The following is a 27,225-nucleotide window of genomic DNA, read 5'->3' as shown; positions in this document are numbered from 1 at the left end:
GCTATGGTTAATTGGAATGCGGGCACTCCTGAATGCACCCGCATTCCAATTAAAAGGAAAAGAAGTTCATCCATTCATTACTGCAGTACCGGCCAGGATGAACTTCACAGAAAGCGGATGTTCTATGACACTGTGTGAACAATTTAATGGTGTGTTTATACAGTCAAAAGCCGAAGCCAGTAATGGATTTGAAAAGAGGAGAAATCTCAATCTTTCCTTTATGACCTGTTCTCTGTTTATAGTCTGTTCCTGGCTTTGGCTTCAAAAATCTGTCAGATAAATCTTTTTGTGTAAACGTACCATAAGAGTTAACAATTTTAATCAGTTGTCTGTATCTGTCAGATTGATCCTCTGGGATCTGCTCTAGCACTGTCAATGTGAGATCTACTGGGTAACACTGATGTTTTATAAAAAAGTGTTTGGACCCGCTGTGTAAAAGAAATGCTTTTTTAAAGGGAACCTGTCACCCCCCCCCGTGCCGGGACAGAGCCTGGCCGACCCCCCCAGTGGAGACCCTTATATTTACCCCGTGCACGAAGTCCCGCTCCTGGACCCGCTCCCGTTGCCAAGATATTGCCGTTGGAAGCCCAGCGTGCGCTCATCAGGGATGAGTCCGGCGCTCATAGAGAATGATGGCTCCATTTATTCTCTATGAGCGTCGGACTCATCTCTGATGAGCGCGCACTGGGCTTCTGACGGCGATATCTCGGCAAAGGGACAGGGTCAAGGAGCAGGACTTTGTGCACGGGGTAAGTATAAGGGTCTCCACCGGGGGGCCTGCCAGGCTCTCCCCGGCACGTGGGGTGACAGGTCCTCTTTAATGTTTGAACGATGGTTATTCATGCGGCACCACACCATCTGAATGGTGTGGCCCACATATTGAAAGCTGAACTCCGGTAATTATATAACTAACTGGGAGCCGCAGCCCCATAATTGTTTGGGGGTGGGGGCATCATCTAGAGCAGGGGGGCATGTGCACACCAGGTAGTAATATAGCACACAGCCTCACCATTATGTCTGGATCCCGCTCTCAGCCTCTCAGTGCTATATGCTGGAACTTGTAGAACAACAATTTTCTGCAACAGCTGAGATGTATTTTAATTATTTTAATTATGAGGCTTTGCAGCAACTAAGATGTATTATGGTGTTCTGCTGCAGATGAGATGTATTTTGATGTTTTGCAACAGCTGAGGTGTATTATGATGTTCTGCAGCAGCTGAAGTGTATTATAAAACTCCTCAGCTGCTGCAGAACCTCATAATACACAATGACAAAATAATAAATTAACTGATAGTTAAAGTAGCAGAGTAATAGATGCTACACAATAGTCATCAAGAGGGGTGGATCGGGTACCATTTTAAAGGGGTTATCCAGCGCTACAAAAACATGGCCACTCTTCCCCCTACTGTTGTCTCCAGTTCAGGTGCAGTTTGCAATTAATTTCCATTTACAATGGAACTGAGTTTCAAAGCCCCACCCAAACTGGAGACAACAGTAGGGGGAAAGTGGCCATATTTTTGTAGCGCTGGATAACCCCTTTAATTTTTGCTTCAGGCAGCAGAAAAGCTAGGATAGGCCCTGCTGTCAAAAAAACACTATTCCCCTAACATTTTGCCTACGTTCACACATAGAATAGTATTTTGGCTTGAATTTTGGTCAGTATTTCTAGCCAAAACCAGGAGTGGATAAAAAAAAAAGAAAAAGAAAAAATGACCACTGCAACAGACCGTAAAAAAACTGTTAAAGTGTCACTGTCATTATAACTTTCAAATTCTAAATCAACAATAGATTTGCAATATACATTCATTATTCTTTTGTTGTTATCACACTGTAAAACAAAGCTGAACTTACCAGAAATCCAGGTCCAGTCTTCTAAAGGCAAATTTTCTGACTTCTGTTGGTTGAAATAAAAAAAAAATTAAACACAGGAATTCCGGCCAGTACAGAGAGTCATGGCTCAATGTGTCCATCAGTCACATGACTGCCTTCTCTGTGAGTGCTCAAATGGCCTGGGAAACACAGGACTTCCTGTTTTCTGACCGTTTCCGTTTTTTTTAGAAGAAAAACAGTCAGAAAACAGGAAGTGCCATGTTTTCCATGATAACTAAAATAATAATAATAATAAGGAATGTAAATTGCAAACTTGCTTTATATCACATCTACTGCTGATTTAGATTTTAAAAGTTATAACGACAGGGACACTTTAATATCTCTATAATGGCAGCTACATTTGTAGTTCTAACAAACATAATTACCAAACTACCAAATTTCATAGATATCTTCATGACTAATCCTGCGTTTACACGAAGTGATAATTCGATCGATCGTTTAACGATTTTGAAGCAAACATTTCTTTTTTTATAGCGATCAGCATTTGGACGAATTAATCGCTAGACAAATTGTTAGAAAATTTGTAAGAAAAATCATTATTGCGATCGTTTTCAAGATCGCTTAAGCCCATTTTTCACATAGGGTGAATCTTTGAAAGACTGCAAATTTTTAGCGAAGGACAATTTGAGAACATGTTGAAAGATCAAAGTGAACGATTTCTGGCTCATCGCTTGATTGTTTGCTGTGTTTACACGGAACGATTATCGCTCAAATGCGATCGTTATTGTGAAAATTCGAATGACAATCGTTCAGTGGAAACGCAGCATTATAAATAATAATATAAATTATAATATGTAAATTAGTTGGAATTGTTATTTTACGCTTTGATGACCAGATCAATTAAAATTTTCGTTTTTTCCTCCTCATGTTTAAAAGGCCATAGCGCTTGCATTTTTTCACCTATAGACCCGTATGAGCCATTACTTTTTGAGACGCCAATTCTCTTGCAATGACTGACTTAATTTTTCCATAAAATCTGCTTCCAAACTGGGAAAAAATAGTGTTTACATCGTTTGTCCTATGATTACAATAATAGGAACTTACATAACTGTTATTTTATTGGTTTTATTGTTATGGTTTTCCTAATCAAACATATGCATTTCTTTCTAGTGTTTGCACACCAAAAGGAATTATATGTCATTATGATTCACAGGGTAAGTTGCTTGCAAGTTTAAGCTATTAATATACAGTAAAGAGTAAACATTTTTTCAGTTGTTTTCAGGTTAAGAATAAAAAAAGAATTCATAATTTCACAATTTTACCAGTAAAAGGTGGCTTAAATTTGACATCATAGTTTGCACCAGTGAAATAAGTCTATGGGGCATCCTTCAACATTTTGAGGAATCGCTAATATTATTACATTTATGATGGGAAGTAGAAGCGCTGTGTATCAATAAATTCATTACTATCATACCGTGTTTAGTATGCAGGTACAGTGTTTAGTGCAATGTACAGTACAGTGACAGAGGATTAGTCTGCATTTTAAGGGGTTCAGATTTACTTTAACATTTTGAGCCATATAAAATTGATTTGTCATATTTTTAGAGATCTATAATTAGACAATATCAATACAACAAAAATAAACATTTAACAGGAAAGCAGAAACTGTCCTTGCTACATCCCTCTGCAATAAAACAATAGATGAGTGCATACTTACCTCCCATGCTCCCCCACATCTCCCACTGTCAGATCTTCTGATCCAACTGTTCCTTCCATTCTGTCATTTTTTAATGATCTCCTGCTCCCCCACCAACTGAATGGGGAGCAGGATGTAATCAGAATCTGGAAGAAAAGGAGCACCAGAATATCTGACAGTGGGAGCAGCAGAGGTAGTATGTGCTTATTTTAATGCAGGGAAATAGTAAGTAAGGTTTTCTGTCAGCCCGGAAAACCTCTTTAAAGGGAATGTACCATCAGGTACTTTGCTGCTATTTTTTTTTACCTTTATCGATCGATCAAGAACTAAGTGGCAATTCAAAAAAAGGAACGCGCCTCTGGCATCCCCTTGCAGCGCCGATCGATTAAGGTAAAAAAATAGCAGTGAGATACCCGATGGTACATTTGTTTTAACCTCTTTGATTTTAGAATCAATATCATAGTTTGACATAAGATAAAGGGTTAAAAATGTCAATAGCTTTAAAGGAACACTAGACTTGGCAAATTAAAAAGATAAAACACACACACACACACATATCTATCTATCTATCTATCTATCTATCTATCTATCTATCTATCTATTATACATATTTATATGTATACAAACAATGCCCAGCACCACTATTCCTGCAAACATTCAAAGTTCTTTATTGATTCAGTTAAAGGAAGTAGTACAGGCTCAGACTATTTTTTTTAAAAGAGGCGGGGAGGTAGTGGCTGAACATAAACACGCATACCTCCCTGGCTCCTGATGCTGGTATCCGCTGTCCTCTGTTCTGGTTCCTGAGGAGGATCCCTGGTTCAGCTGACTGGCTGAACAGGCCTGACACGTTACAACCCAGACCCCTGCCGGAAGTAATCCCCCCTGAGTTGACGTGACGTCACGACTTGGGGGGATAAATGACTTCCGGCAGGGGTCCCGAGGGCGGTCCAGCCACTCATCACTGATTAACTGGCCACTCAGCCATTTAGTAACTGAATCGGCGTCCCTCTCGAGTCAATGACTGACTGAGCGGCCAGTCCATCACGTGGCGTGACGTGGACACCCCAAAGACTCGGCCACTCCCCCTGCACGGGGAGGGGTAAGTTGTCACTTGTAATCAATTTCCCCCCTCCTTTAAGAGGGAGTCTGTATGGCTGATTAGCTATGATTTAAATGACCACATAAAATTCATCAGCCGTTGTCTGGCCCATGTACATGGGGTTAATTTTCGGCAGTAAGCATTCCTGTCTGACTATAATAAGTGTTTGTAAAAGGATTCTTAAAAAAAAAAAGATAAAAAAAATGTAACTCATGATTTTTATTTTTTATTGTAAGCCTGCAATTGTGAATATGAAGGACGAATAATGAAAATTGGTGAAGTGATAGAAATAGACAATGGCTTTGGACGTTGCAAAAGAGTGGTCTGTGGTTTAAATGGAACAGTTGAAACTCCATGTTATACAACCACACAAACAAGCACAGGTAACTATTAAAACTATTCCTAAACTACATTATATTGATTTACCTACATATAAGGCAACACACATGTGGCTTTGGTACAGAGCAGTAGTTACATCAATTTTTTTTTATATTATACAAGCATATTCAAATAATGCAAAGTGTTAGATTGTTTTCTTCACCAAAGCAATAAAGACGTTTTATCGGATTACAGTTTTTATTCCCTTAATGACTGAGCCAATTTTTATTTTTTTACTTTTGATTTTTTCCTCCTCATGTGTAAGGCCATGTACCCACTTTGTAAAGACACCGGCTGTTCCAAACGGTGCAGTACCGGCCGGATGATCTTTACTTCTGATAAATTGGGATGTAGGCACATCCGTGCACGCCCGCATCACAATTCAACACTGCACACAATGTAGCGTATGGCTGGAGTTTTTAGCGCCGCTAGGGATCCTGGCCGGTATACTACACTGCATTCACTGTGTGGTAAAACTGACATACTTATATTCCTTACACTAGTACAATTACAAGGATACCTATTATTTTGAACCTCATAATGCTTTTTTTGGTCTATGGGGCTATTTGAGGCAATTTTTTTGCACCATAATCTATACTTTTATATTATTACCACATTTTCATATATGTGACTTTTTGATAATTTATTATTCAATTTTTTCTGCGATGTGGCCAAAAATCTGCATTTTTGCACTTTGGTGTTTTTTTGTGCTTAAGCCATTTGCCGTACAAGGAATGTGATAATTTAATAGTTTGTTTGATTCCACATGTGGCGATACCAAATAGGTGTATTATTATTATTATTATTATTATTATTATTATTATTATTATTATTATTATTATTAATATTTTTATATTCTACTTAAAAACAAAAAAAAGGGGGTTATTTAAACTTTTATTGTGGGATGGATTTATTTATATATTACCTACCAGATTGAATCCTTATAAGGGAAGGGACTTGGTAGGTCTCATGTGAAGTTAGTGGGTGAAAGGCCCCTGTTGCAAGCAGGGCACAGACGCTTTAGGCCCCACCTCATTGACACTTCTGCTGGAAAATTTGAGTAAGTTCTTTTTCTTCTATATTTCTTCTGCATTATTGGAATACACATAGTAAAATGTTTGTCTTCAAATTCAAAACTTCATAGGCTGTTATAGCCTATTTATGCTATTAAATATGCATCATATGTTCTCTGATTCAATGAGGTTATCCAGGAAGAACATTTTTTAAAAGAATTTTGCTTAGGTAGGTTGCAGAGCAAAATAACTTTCCTTGCTTCCCTGTTGCCTCTGTCCTCGTGTAGCCCTGGTCCAGGAATGTGACTATGTCTGCTCAGCCAATCAGTGGCCACAGCAGTGCTCCATCTCTGATTGGCTGAGTGGGCATATCCGCATGCCAATATTGAACCTGAAAGTGCTATGCAACATCACTTGGGCTACATGAGATGCTTCTGCCATGAGAAGGAATGAGGATTCCACCTCAGATGGAAGATTTAGTGGTCCAGGAGGGGTGGCAGAATCTTCCCTGTGGCTATCATTTTAGTTAAAAAGTAACTGTCATTTAAAAATGTAAGTACAAATAGTACAGCGATTTTAAGAAACCTTGTAATACATTTTATTAGGTAAAAGCTGTTTTGCAGCCTCCTCTTCTCCCCTTCACTTCTTATCTTATCAGGCAAAGCTGTCTTCATTTCAGAGAAGCAAGTGAAGATGGGTTTGCTGAGTTCATTATAACATATAGAGGGGGGAGGGGCTGAGGGGGATGAGTGAGCAGGGAGAGGAAAAAAACTGCTTTGCAGTTTGGAGGTTGGGCACATAAAATTATGGCGTCAGAGGTCAGAAAGGTCATTGCTTATCTGGGAGCTTGGTGAGATTGGATTGCAGGGCTGAGTCTCTGTGATGTGTGACAGTACCTGGCAGTCTTCCTGACAATTGGGTACCTGTGTGCGCCACTGCCATTCGCAGTGGTGCCAAACTCTTGTCCCCCTTCTGCCCCAGGCCATCTTGCCCCTTAGTAAGTAACATTATAATAGGGGAAGGGATCTCATCTGGAGCGAAGAGGGCCACCAAAGTAGGATCGTCTGGAGTGGGGCTGGGGGTTGTGTTGGGGGTGCAGGTGTTGGACAAGTGCCCTGCAGACTATCAGAGAGGGGAAAGGTAGGGTGGAGAGGTGTGGACATTTGGAAGGATGTTGTCTCGAATAGGGGGCAGGTAGTAATGGAGTGCACAACCTCCAGCTCTCAGCACCTCTGCGCTATATGCTAGAACTTGTAGTACAAGAGTTTTCTGATGTATTTTCATGTTCTGCAGCAGCTGAGTTGTATTATGCTCTGCAGCAGCTGGGGTGTATTATGAAGTTCTGCAGCAGCTGAGTTGTATTATGATGTTCTGCAGCAGCTGAGGTGTATTATGAGGTTCTGCAGCAGTTGAGGTGTGTATTATTGTGTTCTGCAGCAGCTGGGGGGTGTATTATTAGGTGTTTTATAAGGTTCTACAGCAGCTGAGGTGTGTGTTATGAGGTTCTACAGCAGCTGAGGTTTGTGTTATGATGTTCTGCAGCAGCTGATGCAGAGGCCCGTGACACTGGAAACTGGTATTAAACCAGCCTGTGGGCTTTGGTGTTTTGGGGCTACTTGTCATGGTGGCCAGGAGTGGTTACACCCACCCCCAGACACACGGGCAACTGGACCTTAGGTAGAACTGGTATGAGATGCAGGGTGCGACGACAAAGTATTCCTATTTTACACAATGCTTAACTTTATTTGAACTTATCTTTAGTACAATACAAAAGGTAGCAGTGTTCAGGTACTGCAAGAAAAATCAGAAGCAACAATAATAGCTTAAAGTAGAGTAAGGAAAACTGTAGCAGGAGAAAGGGGCAGCACAGGAGGCCCTTGCCTAATTAGTAGGTACTCTGCCGGGATGCAGGTAAGCTACGTTCACACTACGTATATTTCAGTCAGTATATGTATATTTCAGTCAGTATATTTCAGTCAGTATTGCAACCAAAACCAGGAGTGGATTAAAAACACAGAAAGGATCTGTTCACACAATGTTGAAATTGAGTGGATGGCCGCCATTTAATGGCAAATATTTGCTGTTATTTTAAAACAACGGCTGTTATATTGAAATAATGGCAGTTATTTACTGTTATATGTCGGCCATCCACTCAATTTCAACATTGTGTGAACAGAGCCTTTCTGTGTTTTTAATCCACTCCTGGTTTTGGTTGCAATACTGACTGAAATATACTGACTGAAATATACGTAGTGTGAACATAGCAAGTGTGTGAAGTGAAATCTTGACAAACTGTTTGTGCTCATGTTTAGATAGCTTTAGCTTATCTGACATCCTTCTGCCTCTCAGTTTCAGTGACCACCCTGATCGGTAGTACGAGGCCCAGGCTTCTGTCTCTGGGGGTAGCTAACCAGTAGTTCCCTTCCAACTAAGTCAAGCGTAGTTCAGTCAAGAGCAGCTAACTTCCACTGTGCTCTACTGCGGATCAGCTTTTATTTTGTCTCCTTCTCAAAGGGTTGACTGTCCTGAAGATAAGGAAATCTTCGGTGTAGGCAAGGGGGTTACTCCTCTAACTCCGGTTACCTCAAGGTTAAGTTCAGCAGTGCATAGCTGCTGTAGTCTCTAGCACTGGAAACAGGTGTTGTCTCTTTTCTGTCTGGAACTGAACTGACTCATTGACCTGAAAGTGGTGTGAGAGAGAGTGTGTGTGGCAGACTAGACCATCCTACATAACTGCAGCTGTGCACAGGGGGAGTAAGACACCTAGGGGTTGAAGTAGGGCACAGCAATTAACTGTATTAACTGTGACACCTGACAGAAACCCTTTTACCTGGCTGTGTAAAGACAAAGAAAACACTTAGTGGGACACTACACTGATGTTCTGCAGCAGCTAAGGTTTATTATGAGGTTCTGCAGCAGCTCAGTTGTGTATTATGAGGTTATGCAGCAGATGACTTATGTAAGATGATGTTTTGTGGCAGCTGGGGTGAATTACTGTATGATGTTTTGCAGCAGCTGAGGTGGGTATGATGATGTTCTACATCAAAATATACATCTCATCTGTTGCAGAACCTCATAATACACACCTCAGCTGCTGCAGAACATCATATTACACAGCTCAGCTGCTGCATAACCTTATGATGTTCTGCAGCAGCTGAGGTGTGTACTATGATGTTCTGCAGCAGCTGAGGTGTGTGTTATGAGGTTCTGCAACAGATGAGGTGTGTATTTTGATGTAGAACATCATCATACACTCCTCAGCTGCTGCAGAACATCATAATTCACCCCAGCTGCCACAAAACATCATCTTACATAACTCAGCTACTGCATAACCTCATAATACACACCTGAGCTGCTGCAGAATCTCATAATACATAAGTTTTCTGATGGCACAATTTCTGTTTTCGCCTCAGGCAGCAGAAATGCTAGAATTGGCCCTGTCCCTAATAATACTAAATTTAGGACAGATCCTAATAGCATTATACTAACTTTTTAAGATAATCTTTTATATTTTGACTAAAAATTTATGCTAGTAACAAAGCATTTTGATTTTTTCCAACAACAAATCTAGCAACAACTAAACAGATCCAAGAGTCTAGCACACTCAAAGCGTCAACATTTACATCAAAGCCTTCACAACAAACAACTACTGTTTCTACCACAGAGAAAACTCCATCCAAACCTTCAACTTTAACATCTACAGTTGTATCTAGCACAACAAAAAGCCCTGAAACATCCACAACTGTACAGTCCACAGTATTATCAACCAAATTGATTTCCTCCACCTCTCTGGGAAAAAGTGAGACAACTAAATCAAGCACAGTAAGAAGTAGTACAGTTACTTCATTCTTAACAACAGCATTATCATCTTCAAGATCATCAACAAGATCTACTACAACTTTAAAAGCAACCAGTTTTACGACTACAACAAAGCCCCAAACTACGGTTTCAACTGCAACTTCAAAGTCTACTAAAGTATCCAGCACAACAAAAACCCCTGAAAGATCCACAACTCCAGAAAAAACAACAACCTCAACAGGATCTCTACAATCCACAATACGATCAACTAAAATGACTTCCTCAGCCTCCCTTGGGAAAAGTGAGACAACTAAATCAAGCACAGTTGGCAGTAGTGCAGTTACAACATCAGTGTCATCTCTAAGATCATTAACAACTTTAAAGGCAACCAGTTTTACTACTACAATGGCCCGAACTACGGTTTCAACCACAACTTCAAAGTCTACTAAAGTATCCAGCACAACAAAAAGCCCAGAAACATCTACAACTCCTAAAAAAACAACATCAACAGAAGCTCTACAATCCACAAAATCCACAATACGATCAACTAAATTGACTTCCTCTACCTCCCTTGGGAAAAGTGAGACAACAAAATTAAGCACAGTTGGCAGTAGTGCCGTTACGTCATTCTTAACAACAGCATTGCCATCTTCAAGGTCATCAACAAGATTTACAACAACTTTAAAGGCAACCAGTTTTACTACTACTACAGTGCCTCGAACTACGGTTTCAACTGCAACTTCAAAGTCTACTAAAGTATCCAGCACAACAAAAAGCCCAGAAACATCCACAACTCCTAAAAAAACTTCAACAGTAGCGCTACAATCCACAATACGATCAACTAAAGTGACTTCCTCTACCTCCCTTGGGAAAAGTGAAACAACTAAATTTAGCACAGTTGGCAGTAGTGCTGTTACATCATTCTTAACAACAGCATTGCCATCTTCAAGGTCATCAACAAGATCTACAATAACTTTAAAGGCAACCAGTTTTACTACTACTACAGTGCCTCGAACTACGGGTTCAACTGCAACTTCAAAGTCTACTGAAGTTTCCAGCACAACAAAAAGCCCAGAAACATCCACAACTCCTAAAAAAACAACGTCAACAGTAGCTCTACAATCCACAATACGATCAACTAAATTGACTTCCTCTACCTCCCTTGGGAAAAGTGAGACAACTAAATTTAGCACAGTTGGCAGTAGTGCCGTTACGTCATTCTTAACAACAGCACTGCCATCTTCAAGGTCATCAACAAGATCTACAACAACTTTAAAGGCAACCAGTTTTACTACTACTACAGTGCCTCGAACTACGGTTTCAACTGCAACTTCAAAGTCTACTAAAGTATCCAGCACAACAAAAAGCCCAGAAACATCCACAACTACTAAAAAAACTTCAACAGTAGCGCTACAATCCACAATACGATCAACTAAATTGACTCCCTCTACCTCCCTTGGGAAAAGTGAGACAACTAAATTTAGCACAGTTGGCAGTAGTGCTGTTACATCATTCTTAACAACAGCATTGCCATCTTCAAGGTCATCAACAAGATCTACAACAACTTTAAAGGCAACCAGTTTTACTACTACTACAGTGCCTCGAACTACGGGTTCAACTGCAACTTCAAAGTCTACTGAAGTTTCCAGCACAACAAAAAGCCCAGTAACATCCACAACTCCTAAAAAAACGTCAACAGTAGCTCTACAATCTACAATACGATCAACTAAATTGACTTCCTCTACCTCCCTTGGGAAAAGTGAGACAACTAAATTTAGCACAGTTGGCAGTAGTGCCGTTACGTCATTCTTAACAACAGCACTGCCATCTTCAAGGTCATCAACAAGATCTACAACAACTTTAAAGGCAACCAGTTTTACTACTACTACAGTGCCTCGAACTACGGTTTCAACTGCAACTTCAAAGTCTACTAAAGTATCCAGCACAACAAAAAGCCCAGAAACATCCACAACTACTAAAAAAACTTCAACAGTAGCGCTACAATCCACAATACGATCAACTAAATTGACTCCCTCTACCTCCCTTGGGAAAAGTGAGACAACTAAATTTAGCACAGTTGGCAGTAGTGCTGTTACATCATTCTTAACAACAGCATTGCCATCTTCAAGGTCATCAACAAGATCTACAACAACTTTAAAGGCAACCAGTTTTACTACTACTACAGTGCCTCGAACTACGGGTTCAACTGCAACTTCAAAGTCTACTGAAGTTTCCAGCACAACAAAAAGCCCAGTAACATCCACAACTCCTAAAAAAACGTCAACAGTAGCTCTACAATCTACAATACGATCAACTAAATTGACTTCCTCTACCTCCCTTGGGAAAAGTGAGACAACTAAATTTAGCACAGTTGGCAGTAGTGCCGTTACGTCATTCTTAACAACAGCACTGCCATCTTCAAGGTCATCAACAAGATCTACAACAACTTTAAAGGCAACCAGTTTTACTACTACTACAGTGCCTCGAACTACGGTTTCAACTGCAACTTCAAAGTCTACTAAAGTATCCAGCACAACAAAAAGCCCAGAAACATCCACAACTCCTAAAAAAACTTCAACAGTAGCGCTACAATCCACAATACGATCAACTAAAGTGACTTCCTCTACCTCCCTTGGGAAAAGTGAGACAACTAAATTTAGCACAGTTGGCAGTAGTGCTGTTTCATCATTCTTAACAACAGCATTGCCATCTTCAAGGTCATCAACAAGATCTACAACAACTTTAAAGGCAACCAGTTTTACTACTACTACAGTGCCTCGAACTACGGTTTCAACTGCAACTTCAAAGTCTACTGAAGTTTCCAGCACAACAAAAAGCCCAGTAACATCCACAACTCCTAAAAAAACAACGTCAACAGTAGCTCTACAATCCACAATACGATCAACTAAATTGACTTCCTCTACCTCCCTTGGGAAAAGTGAGACAACTAAATTTAGCACAGTTGGCAGTAGTGCCGTTACGTCATTCTTAACAACAGCACTGCCATCTTCAAGGTCATCAACAAGATCTACAACAACTTTAAAGGCAACCAGTTTTACTACTACTACAGTGCCTCGAACTACGGTTTCAACTGCAACTTCAAAGTCTACTAAAGTATCCAGCACAACAAAAAGCCCAGAAACATCCACAACTCCTAAAAAAACTTCAACAGTAGCGCTACAATCCACAATACGATCAACTAAAGTGACTTCTTCTACCTCCCTTGGGAAAAGTGAGACAACTAAATTTAGCACAGTTGGCAGTAGTGCTGTTTCATCATTCTTAACAACAGCATTGCCATCTTCAAGGTCATCAACAAGATCTACAACAACTTTAAAGGCAACCAGTTTTACTACTACTACAGCGCCTCGAACTACGGTTTCAACTGCAACTTCAAAGTCTACTGAAGTTTCCAGCACAACAAAAAGCCCAGTAACATCCATAACTCCTAAAAAAACAACGTCAACAGTAGCTCTACAATCCACAATACGATCAACTAAATTGACTTCCTCTACCTCCCTTGGGAAAGGTGAAACAACTAAATTTAGCACAGTTGGCAGTAGTGCCGTTACATCATTCTTAACAACAGTATTGCCATCTTCAAGATCATCAACAAGATCTTCAACAACTTTAAAGGCAACCAGTTTTACTACTACTACAGTGCCCCGAACTACTGTTTCAACTGCAACTTCAAAGTCTACTAAAGTTTCCAGCACAACAAAAAGCCCAGAAACATCCACAACTCATAAAAAAACGTCAACAGTAGCGCTACAATCCACAATACGATCAACTAAAGGGACTTCCTCTACCTCCCTTGGGAAAAGTGAAACAACTAAATTTAGCACAGTTGGCAGTAGTGCCGTTACATCATTCTTAACAACAGCATTGCCATCTTCAATGTCATCAACAAGATCTTCAACAACTTTAAAGGCAACCAGTTTTACTACTACTACAGTGCCTCGAACTACGGTTTCAACTGCAACTTCAAAGTCTACTAAAGTTTCCAGCACAACAAAAAGCCCAGAAACATTCACAACTCCTAAAAAAACAACGTCAACAGTAGCTCTACAATCCACAATACGATCAACTAAATTGACTTCCTCTACCTCCCTTGGGAAAAGTGAGACAACTAAATTTAGCACAGTTGGCAGTAGTGCCGTTACATCATTCTTAACAACAGCATTGCCATCTTCAAGATCTTCAACAAGATCTACAACAACTTTAAAGGCAACAAGTTTTACTACTACAGTGCCCCGAACTACGGTTTTAACTGCAACTTCAAAGTCTACTAAAGTTTCCAGCACAACAAAAAGCCCAGAAATATCCACAACTCCTAAAAAAACAATGTCAACAGTAGCGCTACAATCCACAATACGATCAACTAAATTGACTTCCTCTACCTCCCTTGGGAAAAGTGAGACAACTAAATTAAGCACAGTTGGCAGTAGTGCAGTTACATCATTCTTGACAACAGCGTCTTCAAGATCAACACCTACAACTGCAAAATTTACTTTAGTTTCCAGCACAACAGAAAGCCCTGAGATACCCACAACTCCTATAATGACTCCTATAAGTGGTTTTACTACCATTAATTCAACACAGTTTGTTACTAAAAAACATATGCCACCGATTACAGAGGCTGAGGTACCTCCTAGACGACCAATCCCAACACATGTTCCTCCATCCCAACAAATAACTGTTAATGGGACTCTACATTCCATGATATCATCAACTACAATGACCTCCTCTAGTTTAGTTATATCATCTATGGTTTCAACTGCAACTTCAAAGTTAACTAAAGTATTTACGGAGAAAAATATTACAGGGCATGATGAACCTGAAAGACCAACAAATAAAAGAGTTACATCAAAACAAATACCTATAACTGAAACTCAAGAGGTACATAGTCCATTATGTGTACGAAACATAATTATGTTTTTAAAATCATAAACTATGCATAGAGATGAGTAAATTTACAGTAATAATGAAGCAAATTGCTCCGTTTGCAATATGCTTATCAGACGGCTGCTTTTTAACTTGCTTCCACTCCGTGCCGCTCCTTCCTGGGTGCTGGGAAAAGCTTGATTCAGTCCTGGGAAACTGGGAGAAGTTTCCCAGGACTGGATCCAGCTTTTCCCAGCAGCCAGGGAGGAGTGGCAAAGAGCAGCAGTGAGTTAAAAGGTAGCAGGCTGATGAGCGGATTGCGGAGATAACGAAATGCTCTGCTTCGTTATTACTGTAAATTCGCTCAGCTCTATGTACTTGTAAACTGAAGCATTATAAAAGTTTAATACCATGGGTTTAAAATGCTTAAAGGAGATATCTGCCAAAATGATAATTTTCTATCAGGCAGGGGCAGAGAGGAACATTATAGTGGTAGCTTGGTTTAAGAATCAGGGTATGTGCACTCTGAGTAATTTTGACAGAAAATCTGTTGCGGAATTCTCAGCTCGCGCCCCCTCGCGTCCAAAGAATGAACTAGATCATTCTTTGGACGGATGAAAGAATCCACCCGTGCATAGAATAGAGTCTATTACACGGGTGGAGACGAGCGTGGCCGCTGCAGTTCGTGAGCAGGCGCAAGCTGAGAATTCTGCGACTGAGTTTCCGTCAAAAGTACTCAGTGTGCACATACCCTAACTTGTATTAAGAGTGTTTTGGTTTGGTTTGTTTAAGAGCATTGCTTTGGTTAAAGAGCTCCCTGTACTGGCTTGGAGGGAGATTGGGAGAGGGGATGGTCTGCATAATGAGGTGTACAGCACTGTACTCTGACCAAGGAAGTCTCCCTCACCTTACAAATCATAGCAGATCCACTTCAGGCTGGGGCTTGCATCAGGGGACAGGACTGTGGAGGTAATCTCTTCATAGATGTAACTCCTCTCTCCCCGGACAGAAAGTGCTGCTATACTGTGCCCACATCTGCCGTGCTCATTCCTTCATGCTCCCTGCAGTCTCTGTCAGCCCTTGTGTTTTCCATCCTCGCCATTATGGGGATCTGCGGCTACATCCTGTTTCTACAAACAGCTGCTGTTTTGTCAGGTTTATGCACTTACTATACATTATACTCCACATTCTGATTGCTATACTCTACAGTTACTTATAATATGACATATTCAGCTGTTTCAAAATCTTTATTTCATTTGTTTTACATGTTATTCAGGAAAAAAAGAAATATTTTTGGGGTGGGGAACCAATTCTCTGCATTTCAGAGATTTCTTATGAGAAGTTTTGCTTTGGTTTAACCCCTTAACGACCGTGGGCGTACATTTACGCCCTGGCAGCTCGTGCCTTAACGCAAACGGATGTAAATGTAAGGCCGCGGTTTCCCCAATCGCTATGTGTACACACACAGCGATCGGGGAAGATGGCCTGCTGTAATGTATAGCAGGCCATCCTAGCTTGTCGGCACGGGGGGTGGTTAACACCCCCAGTGCTGACAATCACTGCTATTGGCTGATCAATTCAGAAAAATCCGAGACAGCACCCTCGTCGCCTAACTTCCCTCGTCGTCCCTCGTCTTCTAACTTCGTCTTTTTCCGGAATTTACGTCTACTGCCCCCTAGCGCCTGATAAGTGTATATTATACACTTATCAGTAGCTATAGGGATGTTCAGCATATAGAAAATGTTTTTTTCCCCCAATTTTTTTTTTAATTTTCCGCACCCTACCACCGCTGAGTGCTGATCAGCATCGCACGTAGGTGCGCTGCTAACCTGCGACTCCTTCTTTTTGGCGTAGGGTGTTTTTTTCTATATCCTACCGCCACGGTCTGCTGATAAGTACCGCACATAAGTGCGGCATTTATCAGCAACACCTTTTTTGGCGTAGGTTTTTTTTTTATACTTAATGTTAAAAAAAACATAAAAAAAACCTCTACATTACAGAAAATAAAATTTTACACCGAAACAGCCAGTGAGGATGAATGGGGGGATCCTTTTTTCCTCCATTCATCCTCATCATCATCCAGTGATGTGTTTGGGTGTAGCGTAGCGTATGCTGCCTCCCAGATACGTCTTTTCCTCCAGTACCATCCTAATAAGAGATGACGGTATGGCGTGAAATTCTACAAACTCTGTGAGAGTACCACAGGGTACACTTACAGATTTAGGCTATGTTCACACTATGTATCTGTGTGGCTGTATTGCGGGCGGTAAATCATTGGTTTTTAACCCGGCTGGTTATAAAAATAGGGGGGACCCTATGCGGTTTTTTTAAATTATTTATTTATTTTAAAAAAAACGCATAGCGTCCCCCCTATTTTTATAACCAGCCGGGTTAAAAACCAAGCGACAGCAGCCTGGTAACACCAGAGTGGGAAGAGCCATTGGTTTAGGCCCTCCCCAGCCTAAATATTACCAGCCTGCTGCTGCCCCAGTCCAGGAGCGCCAATTTTGACGCTCAGGGACCACTGGCACCCGGCTCTTCCCAGTACCCCTGGTGGCATTGGGTACTGGGGTAATAATGGGGGTTAGTGTTAGACATTTTATACCAGCTGACACTAGGCCCCGACTTAGTAATGGATTCCATCTATTAGACGGCTTCCACTACTAAGTCCATAAAGTAAAGAAACAAAGACAACACACAAGTGAAATTTTTTTTTAATTCAAATAAAAACACCCCCACACCCCTCATTGACCATTTTATTAAAAAAAACACCAAACAATCGCTGGTCATCAACGTAGTCCACCGAATCCGACGTAATCCACTGGATACCGATATCTGAAAAACAAAAAGGGAGAAACACACAAAAAACACACAAACAGGAGCACAACACCCATCACTGTGAGCGGTGTTGTGCTCCTTACAGTATGCAGCATCTTTACAGATCGCTGCTTACAGTCTGGCCCCCAAGGGGTTAAGGGAGGATGTAATGCATCCCCCTTAACCCCTTGGGGGCCAGACTGATGTCAGACTGCACCCATCCCAGCAAGGAAGGGGTTAAGTGACCCCCCTTCCTTACTGGGATGGGTGCACTGCTGGGGAGGGGGTGGGGAGAGCTTTATACTCACCCCGATGAGTCCTCTTCGCTGGTCCGCAGCACCATTAATATACTGTCAAAAAATAAATATATATATATAAATATACATTTATTTATATACATATATATATATTTATTTTAACAGTATATTTAATTGCAAAATGATGGATTCGTTTAAATGTAATTATTGAACAACGAAAGGGACTTTATTACAATGAAAATGTGTTTTATTAATTAAATATATTAACCATGAGAGGCATCGGCATTACTGCAGAGGATCGCAAACCCCGGTAATAGCGATTCCTGTAAACTGTTTCCCTGCTTTCCCAGATGCATTCCAGAGGTGTTTGCATCACTTTCTAGAGATTTTATTTGTTATTTTTAGTTGAACCAGATTTCCAAGTAAATGACCGTATGTTTTCAGCCGCATGTCTATTTTTTCCCACGGCCGTAGTTTCAGCCGCACATTTCCAGCCGCATAAAAAATACAGCCGCACAGATACATAGTGTGAACATAGCCTTAGAGTAGGTGAACACTGCAGAATGGCGAAGGATAACCCTTTGTGCATTCCGCAGCTGGCACCCACTGGCGGACTGATGCAGGCGCGCACGTCTCCGCCCGTGTCATAGACTCCATGTTATGCACGGGCGGATTCCGTCGTCTGTCCAAAGAATAAACATGTTCCCGTGCATAGAATGGAGTGTGACACGAGCAGAGACGTACGCCTCTATCAGTCCGCCGGCGGGTGCCAGCTGCGGAATGCACAAAGGGTTATCCTTCGCCATTCCGCAGTGTGCACGTATGAAGGAAGGGACACCCGAATGCAGCCCCCAGATGCCCCCCCCCATCCTCCAAATTAGTGGGAAGATCGTTTTGAAACTGATTTTCCCACTGCTGGATAAAGGTTACCACCTGTACGGGGATAACTTTTATACTAGCACCCCCTTTTCCGGTCCCTCGCTGCCCGAGCTACTGTAGCTTGCGGCACGATCCGAACATATCAGAAGCAGTAATAAAGCCCTAATATTTAGCAGCCATGAAGCGGTCCCAGTGCTTCTGGATATGAAGGACCCCGTATCGCACCAGGACAACATATTTTCCAGGTGACGTCCCCCACACTGAAACACAGGAGACCCCAGAAGAAGTGCAGAGTGTGGTGTAACAGGGGGATCAGGAAGGACACCATTTTCCAGTATGACACCTGTCCTGATCACCCCGGCCTCTGCATACAGGATCGCTTCAATGCGTACCACATGTCATTGGAGTTCTACATTTTCTAAATTCTGTCCCTTATTCCTATTTCAGGGGTCACGTTGATCCGGGGATTATTCTGATTGCCATTTTTTCCCTGTGATGAGGCTACTGTCGTCTGCCTCACGAGGGTTTTTTGCCTTCCTCTGGATCAACACAGGTTGAATTTGATGGACTTCTGTCCTTTTCAACCTTATAAACTAATAATTGGCCTAATACCCCCAAATAAATTTAAATTGTCCTTTTTCCCCAGCTAAATAGGTATGGCCGCCATTCCCATTAGAGGAAGCCATGATGCAATTACAAAGCCTCTGTGCGGCCAGGACAGTAGAAACCCCCCAAAAGCTACCCCATTCTGGAAACTACACCCCATAAGGAATCTAACAAGGGGGGCAGCGGGGATATGGCCCCCTGGAGACTGGCACATTTGTGCCGTGAAAATGAAAAAAATTGTATTTTTTATTTTCACACCACATGTTCTACATATGTGCCCATCACCAGTGGGGTCCATATGCTCACTGCACCCCTTGTTAGATTCCTTGAGGGGTGTAGTTTCCAGAATGGGGTCACTTGTTGGGGGTTTCTACTGTCCTGGCAGCACAGGAGCTTTGTAATTGCGACATGGCCTCCATCCTCCATTCCAGCCTCTAAATAGCGCTCTGTCCCTTTGGTGGTTTGCCCTGTGCCGATATGGCACATTATGTCCAGATGTGGGTTATTTTCGTACTCAGGGGAAATTACCCTACACGTTTTGCATTCATTTTCTTTTTTAACCCCTTTGTGGAAATGGAAAAAATCAAGGCTAGACCAACATTTTATTTAAAAAAAAAATAATTTTTACACTAAATGATTGATCTTGTCTTGATTTTTCCATTTTCACAAGGGGTTAAAAGATTAAAAAAAAACACAAAATGTGTAGAGCAACTTCCCCTGAGTTCAGAAATACCCATCATGTGGACATATAGCACCAAGCAGGTGCAGGGTAAGCCTCCAAAAGGAAGGAGCGCCATTTGGCTTTTGGAGGCTGGAATGGATTTCGAGGGCCTTGTTGCATGTAAAAGGCCGCTGTGTTGCCAAGACAATTGAAACCCCCCACAAGTGACCAGATAATGGAAACTACACCCCTCAAGGAATGTAACAAAGGGTGCAGTGAGCATATGAACCCCACTGGTGACAGACACAAATGTGGAACAATGTGGCGTGAAAATGAAATATTAAATTTTTTTACACTATAATGTTGGTCTAGCCTTGATTTTTTCATTTTCACAAGGGGTTAAAAGATAAAACAACACTCAAAATGTGTAGAGCAATTTCCCCCGAGTCCGTAAATATCCCACATGTGGACATAAAGCACCATGTGGGCGCAGGGCAAGCCTCCGAAGGGAAGGAACGCCATTTGGATTTTGGAGTCTGGTTTTGGCCAGAATGGATGATGAACGCCATGTCGCATTTACAGAGCCCTCGTGCTGCCAAGACAGGTAAAACCCCCACAAGTGACCGCATTCTGGAAACTACACTCCTTAAGGAACCTAACAAGGGTTGCAATGAGGATATGGACCCCTTGATGACGGGCACATTTGTGCCGTGAAAATGAAAAAATGACATTTTTTACTTTTATGTCACACTGTTCCACATTTGTGCCCATCACCAGTGGGGTCCATATGCTCACTGCACCCCTTGTTAGATTCCTTGAGGGATGTAGTTTTCAGAATGGGGTCACTTGTGGGGGGTTTCCAGTGTCTTGGCAGCACGAGGGCTCTGTAAATGTGACATGATCCTTGAAATCCATTCCAGTGAAATCCAGCTTCCAGAAGCCAATTGGCGCTCCTTCCCTTTGGAGGCTCGTCCTGCACCCACTTGACACTTTATGTCCACATGTGGGGTATTTTGTACTCGGGAAAAACTGCGCTACACGTTTTTGGGGTTGTCCTTCCTTTTATACCTTTGTGAAAATTAAAAATTGAAGGCTAGAACAACGTTTTAGTGTAAAAAATTTTTTTTTCTTTTTTCACGCCACATTGTTCTGAAAATCTGTGAAGTACCTGTGGGGTCCAAATGCTCACTGCACCCCATGTTACATTCCTCGAGGGGTTTAGTTTTCTAAATGTTGTCCCTATAGGTTTTTTTTTAGGTTTTGGTACTCCAGAGCCTCTGCCAACCTGAAGTGGTACAGTCAAAAATGACCAAATATAAAGGAGGCATTAAAATTCACTAGGCGCTCCTTTGTATCTGAGGCTTATGGTTCCGTCAAACAATGCATTAGGGCCACATATGGGGTATTTCTTTAAACTGCAGAAACGGGGCAATCAATATTGGGGTGCATTTCTCTGGTAATAGGTTTATAATTATGAAAGATATTGGATTACAATAAAATCTCTGCACAGAAAATTAAAATTTTAAAATTTCTTACACAAAAATAGGGGGGACCCTATGCATTTTTTTTAAATTATTTATTTATTTAAAAAAAAACGCATAGGGTCCCCCCTATTTTTATAACCAGCCGGGTTAAAAACCAAACGACAGCAGCCTGGTAACACCAGGGTGGGAAGAGCCATTGGTTTAGGCCCTCCCCAGCCTAAATCTTACCAGCCTGCTGCCGCTCGGTCCAGGAGCGCCAATTTTGACGCTCCGGGACCACTGGCACCCGGCTCTTCCCAGTACCCCTGGTGGCATTGGGTACTGGGGTAATAATAGGGGGTTAGTGTTAGCCATTTTATACCTGCTAACACTAGGCCCCAACTTAGTAATGGATTCCGTCTATTAGACGGCTTCCACTACTAAGTCTATAGTAAAAAAGAAGAAAAAAGGGGGGGAAAAGGCGCTTCCTAGTGCAATATCTGAGTTACTGGATAGCAAATATGCACAAAAACATCAATGTGCTCACCTTTGGAGGTTGTGCAATAGTAGGCACAACACTATATCAAAGCGTAATGTCAATACCGCAGCTTAGCAGAGGATCATCTACACAGCGTGTAGAGTCGATACACCAAAAAGAAGTCAGGTCCTTAGAGGACTATAGGGCCCACAAGCGATCCTTCCAATAGCATAGCGCAGGTATTCCAGCTAGGTGGTTAATAAGCCGTGTGCGGTCGGCTCCCAATGGATGTAACTCACCAAGCCAAGTCCTTACTAAAACGAATTTATTTAAAACAAGCGACGCGTTTCGGCACAATAATCTCTCAGTGCCTTTCTCAAGCTTAACAGAACACACAACACAGAGCAATACATATACCCCTGTAGTACAACAGGTCCCAGAACGGCACTTCCGGTATCGCGGACTCTCAGGTTATACCAATTACAGGCCGCCCGGTCACAACACACCATCCTGTATGCTGGCAATACATATACTAAACAGGTTATCAGAAAAATAAAAAACATACACTTACTGTCATCCTAGTGTCCATGTCTCTCGCATGCCGCGTCCAATATGGCTGCGGCGGAAGTGACGTAGGACTTAGTAGACAGTGTCCTCAAGTAACGTAAATGGCGTAGAACTACGCCATTTGCTTAGATGTAGTTACATATAAGCTCCACTAGATGGCGACCTTGTTTTAAAGACCTTCACTCTCTATGTGAAATCACACACGGAGGAATATTACTTCATACTCGGGATATATAAGAGAATCATTAAATAAATCAATATATAATAACTTACATAAATAAATAATTAAATAAATACATGACCTCTCTAAACTCTCTGCACTCATACATAATAAAATTTTTTTTTATAAAACACTATGTACACTACCTCTAGGTTTCACACATTATTATATAGTTATATATGCTCTATGACCTCATTGGCCTTAATGAGGTCATAGAGCATATATAACTATATAATATTGTGTGAAACCTAGAGGTAGTGTACATAGTGTTTTATAAAAAAAATTTTTTATTATGTATGAGTGCAGAGAGTTTAGAGAGGTCATGTATTTATTTAATTATTTATTTATGTAAGTTATTATATATTGATTTATTTAATGATTCTCTTATATATCCCGAGTATGAAGTAACATTCCTCCGTGTGTGATTTCACATAGAGAGTGAAGGTCTTTAAAACAAGGTCGCCATCTAGTGGAGCTTATATGTAACTACATCTAAGCAAATGGCGTAGTTCTACGCCATTTACGTTACTTGAGGACACTGTCTACTAAGTCCTACGTCACTTCCGCTGCAGCCATATTGGACGCGGCATGCGAGAGACATGGACACTAGGATGACAGTAAGTGTATTATGTTTTTTATTTTTCTGATAACCTGTTTAGTATATGTATTGCCAGCATACAGGATGGTGTGTTGTGACCGGGCGGCCTGTAATTGGTATAACCTGAGAGTCCGCGATACCGGAAGTGCCGTTCTGGGACCTGTTGTACTACAGGGGTATATGTATTGCTCTGTGTTGTGTGTTCTGTTAAGCTTGAGAAAGGCACTGAGAGATTAGTGTGCCGAAACTCGTCGCTTGTTTTAAATAAATTCGTTTTAGTAAGGACTTGGCTTGGTGAGTTACATCCATTGGGAGCCGACCGCACACGGCTTATTAATCACCTAGCTGGAATACCTGCGCTATGCTATTGGAAGGATCGCTTGTGGGCCCTATAGTCCTCTAAGGACCTGACTTCTTTTTGGACTACTAAGTCTATAAAGTAAAGAAATAAAGACAAGACACAAGTTAAAAATTTTTTTTATTCAAATAAAAACACCCCCACACCCCTCATTGACCATTTTATTAAAAAAAAAAACAAAAAAAAAACACTGGTCATCGACGTAGTCCACGGAATCCGACGTAATCCCCAGGATACCGATATCTGAAAAACAAAAAGGGAGAAACACACAAAAAACACACAAACAGGAGCACAACACCCATCATTGTGAGCGGTGTTGTGCTCCTTACAGTATGCAGCATCTTTACAGATCGCTGCTTACAGTCTGGCCCCCAAGGGGTTAAGGGAGGATGTATTGCATCCCCCTTAACCCCTTGGGGGCCAGACTGATGTCAGACTGCACCCATCCCAGCAAGGAAGGGGTTAAGTGACCCCCCTTCCTTGCTGGGAGGGGTGCAGTGCTGGGGAGGGGGTGGGAAGAGCTCTATACTCACCCCGATGTGTCCTCTTCGCTTGTCCGCAGCACAATGAAGTCACTGTGCTGCGGACCCGCTAATTATATGTGCGCTTAGCCGATCAGCCAATCAGCTGGGCGCACATATAATTCTAAATGTTTCTTCTAATAATGCTATTGTGATAACATAATTAGAAGAAACATTTGATGTTTTCATTAAAGTAAAGTGATGATTAGTACAGAATGCTCTTTTGCCGGCAATATGAATTAACGGCTTATGGAGCTTCCTGTACTAATTAATATTTAATTAATAAAACACATTTTCGATTAAATAAATTCAGTTTCGTTGTTCAATAATTTAATTCTAACGAATCCATCATTGTGCAATTAAATATACTGTCAAAAAATAAATATATATATAAATATACATTTATTTATATATATATTTATTTTAACAGTATATTTAATTGCAAAATGATGGATTCGTTAGAATTAAATTATTGAACAACGAAAGGGACTTTATTACAAAGAAAATGTGCTTTATTAATTTAATATATTAACTATTAGAGGCATCGGCATTCAGCATCATTGCCGGCTATTTTTGAAGTACTCCGTACGGACCGCCTGTCAATCCACGGCCGCGTTTCTAGCCGCAAACAATGGTCTTGTTCATTTTTGACGGGTCCGTTTACGATCGGGCCGTAGATTCATACATAGTGTGCACTGTGCAGCCGTATATCCTATACTTTCCAGCGTACGCATGAACCACCAAAAATACCGCCGCAAATACAGCCGCACACTTACATAGTCTGAACCTGGCCTGAAAGCGTAACTGTCATATTTTTTTTTTATTGCAGAAATCAGTAGTGTAAGCGATTTTAAGAAACTCTGTAATAGGTTTTATCAGCCAAAAAAGCCTCCTTCTGTACTCAAGAAGCAATCTCCCAGCCTCTCCCCGACTTCTTATCTGTGCATTATCAGGCAAACACGTCTTCATTACAGAGAAGCCAGTGAAGACGGGCTCTGCTCTCCCACTCTCATCTCCCTCGGGAGGGGCAGAGGGAGATGAGGGAGCAGGAAGAGGTGACATGAAGGTCAGCTGTTTGTAGACTCTCTGGGCACCTAAACCGCAGGATTCTGGGGTCAGAAAGGTCAGTGCTTATCTATGAACTTACTGAGAGAAGATTGCAGGGTGTTGTGCTTTGCAGGACTGCTCTGTGCTCAGTCACTCCTAACAGCCCTTCCCCTCTCCATAGCCACATAATGGACACAGAAATCCTGCTGCTTCTGCAGTGAGGGGGGAGGCTGGGAGATTGCTTTTTCAGTCCAGAAGGAAACTCTTTTGGTTTATAAAACCTATTACAGAGTTTCTTAAAATCGCTTGTACTGTTGATATTTAATGTTTCAAAAAAATGACCCTGAAATGACAGTTACGCTTTAAGGCCATTAGGCCCCTTAGTGACTGCCATAAAAGCATAGAAGCATAGAGGTAGAGAAGCATAGAAGATTATTGGCAGAAAAAGACCACTTGGTCCATCTAGTCTTTCCTTTTAGTATTTTCTTTCCTATTATCTTAGGATAAAAATATGTTTTTTTACCAGGCATGTTTACATTATGTTATTGTAGATCTACCAACCACATTTGCTGGAAGTTTGTTTTAACCCCCAGGCGACCCCCAGGAACCCCCAGGGCCGCCTATGGGTGTTCAGAGCTGGGGCGCACGGTGGCCGCACTCTAAACCGCCGTGGTCCCGGGTGCCGCATGTAGCCCGGGGCCGCGGCTATTAGCGGGCACAGTCCGATCGCCGTGCCCGCAAAGTTGACAGCTGCATCTGATTACCTATTGCAGCTGTTCCTTGTCCCGGAGGAGCGATCCACACATCTGGCTCAGGCCGGGGTCTGCGCTGTAATGGCGCTGATCCCAGCTCGGCACTCGATTGCTTCCGGCTGCAGCAGCCGGAAGCAATCCAGTGCCTATCTCATTGATCTGTGCTGTATTACTATACAGCATAGATCTCAATGAGAGATCAATGTGCATATACTAGAATTTCCCCATGGGGGCTTCTAGTATAAGTGTAAAAGTAAAAAAAAAGCTTCATAAAAAATAAAAAATTAAAACTCCCCTAATAAAAGTGTGAATCACCCCCCTTTTCCCATGTTATGAATACAAATAAATAAATAAACATGTTTGATATCGGCGTGTGCGTTATCGCCCGAATTATTAATTAATCACATTCTGTAAACGTCGCAAGCGCAAAAAAACCCAAAGTTCAAAATTGCTTATTTTTGATGGTATCAAATCCAGAAATTTTTTTATAAAAAACGATCAAAAAGTTGCATATGCGCAATCAAGGTACCGATAGAAAGTAAACATCATGGCGCAAAAAATTACACCTCACACAGCCCCATAGACCAAAGGATAAAAGCGTAAAAGCGCTATAAGCTTGGGAATAGAGCGATTTTAAGGAACTTATATGTTATACATATCGTTGTATATCGTAACAACTTGAGGAACATATATAACAAGTCAGTTTTACCCCAGGGCGAATGGCGTAAAAGCAATGCGTTTGTTTTTTTTTCAGTTTCACCACACATTGAATTTTATTCCTGCTTTTGCAGTAAACTTTATGAAAAAATTCAGCCTGTCATTGCAAAGTACAATTAGTGGCGCAAAAAATAAGGGCTCATGTGGGTTTCTTGGTTAAAAAAATGCAAGTGCTATGGCCTTTTAAGCACAAGGAGGAAAAAATGAAAACGCAAAAATTTAAATTGGCCCGGTCCTCTAAGGGTTAAACATCTACTTAAATTTTAGTATTCTTTTCTCACATTGCTTCTGATCTTCCCCCAACTAATCTCTTACTGTGTCCTCTTGTTCATGAGTTTAGTTTCTTTCTTAAAACACTCCCACTCTCTTGAACCTTATTCAGTCCTTTAATATATTTAAATATTTCAATCATGTCTCCCTTACACTCCTTTCCTCTAGACCAGACCCAGACAGCGTAAGGCCCACAGGCAACATCTGGCCCGCTGTTTCTGTCCTGGCCGCATCCCCCTTTCAGGATCCCTAGAAACTGTGGCTGCGCAGCTTCTAGGGATACCGTGCTGCTGTTTTGTTCAGCACGCTCAAT

The 27,225-nt window shown here is 41.4% G+C and overlaps 1 protein-coding gene across 1 annotated transcript in view; it reads left to right on the top strand.

Moving 5' to 3' along the window:
• The window catches only part of LOC138789263 (mucin-2-like), a 100,809-nt gene that overhangs the window by 23,816 nt on the left and 49,768 nt on the right, over positions 1–27,225 (top strand). The window contains exons 12-14 of the mRNA XM_069967864.1: positions 3,001–3,044; positions 4,865–5,011; positions 9,591–14,716. Of these exons, the coding sequence (XP_069823965.1) occupies positions 3,001–3,044; positions 4,865–5,011; positions 9,591–14,716 (5,317 nt within the window). The remainder of the gene's footprint in view (positions 1–3,000; positions 3,045–4,864; positions 5,012–9,590; positions 14,717–27,225) is intronic.

The sequence above is a fragment of the Dendropsophus ebraccatus genome, chromosome 4 (assembly GCF_027789765.1).
Source record: "Dendropsophus ebraccatus isolate aDenEbr1 chromosome 4, aDenEbr1.pat, whole genome shotgun sequence".
In the NCBI taxonomy this organism is placed as follows: domain Eukaryota; kingdom Metazoa; phylum Chordata; class Amphibia; order Anura; family Hylidae; genus Dendropsophus; species Dendropsophus ebraccatus.
This window is presented reverse-complemented; position numbering and strand designations above follow the sequence as displayed.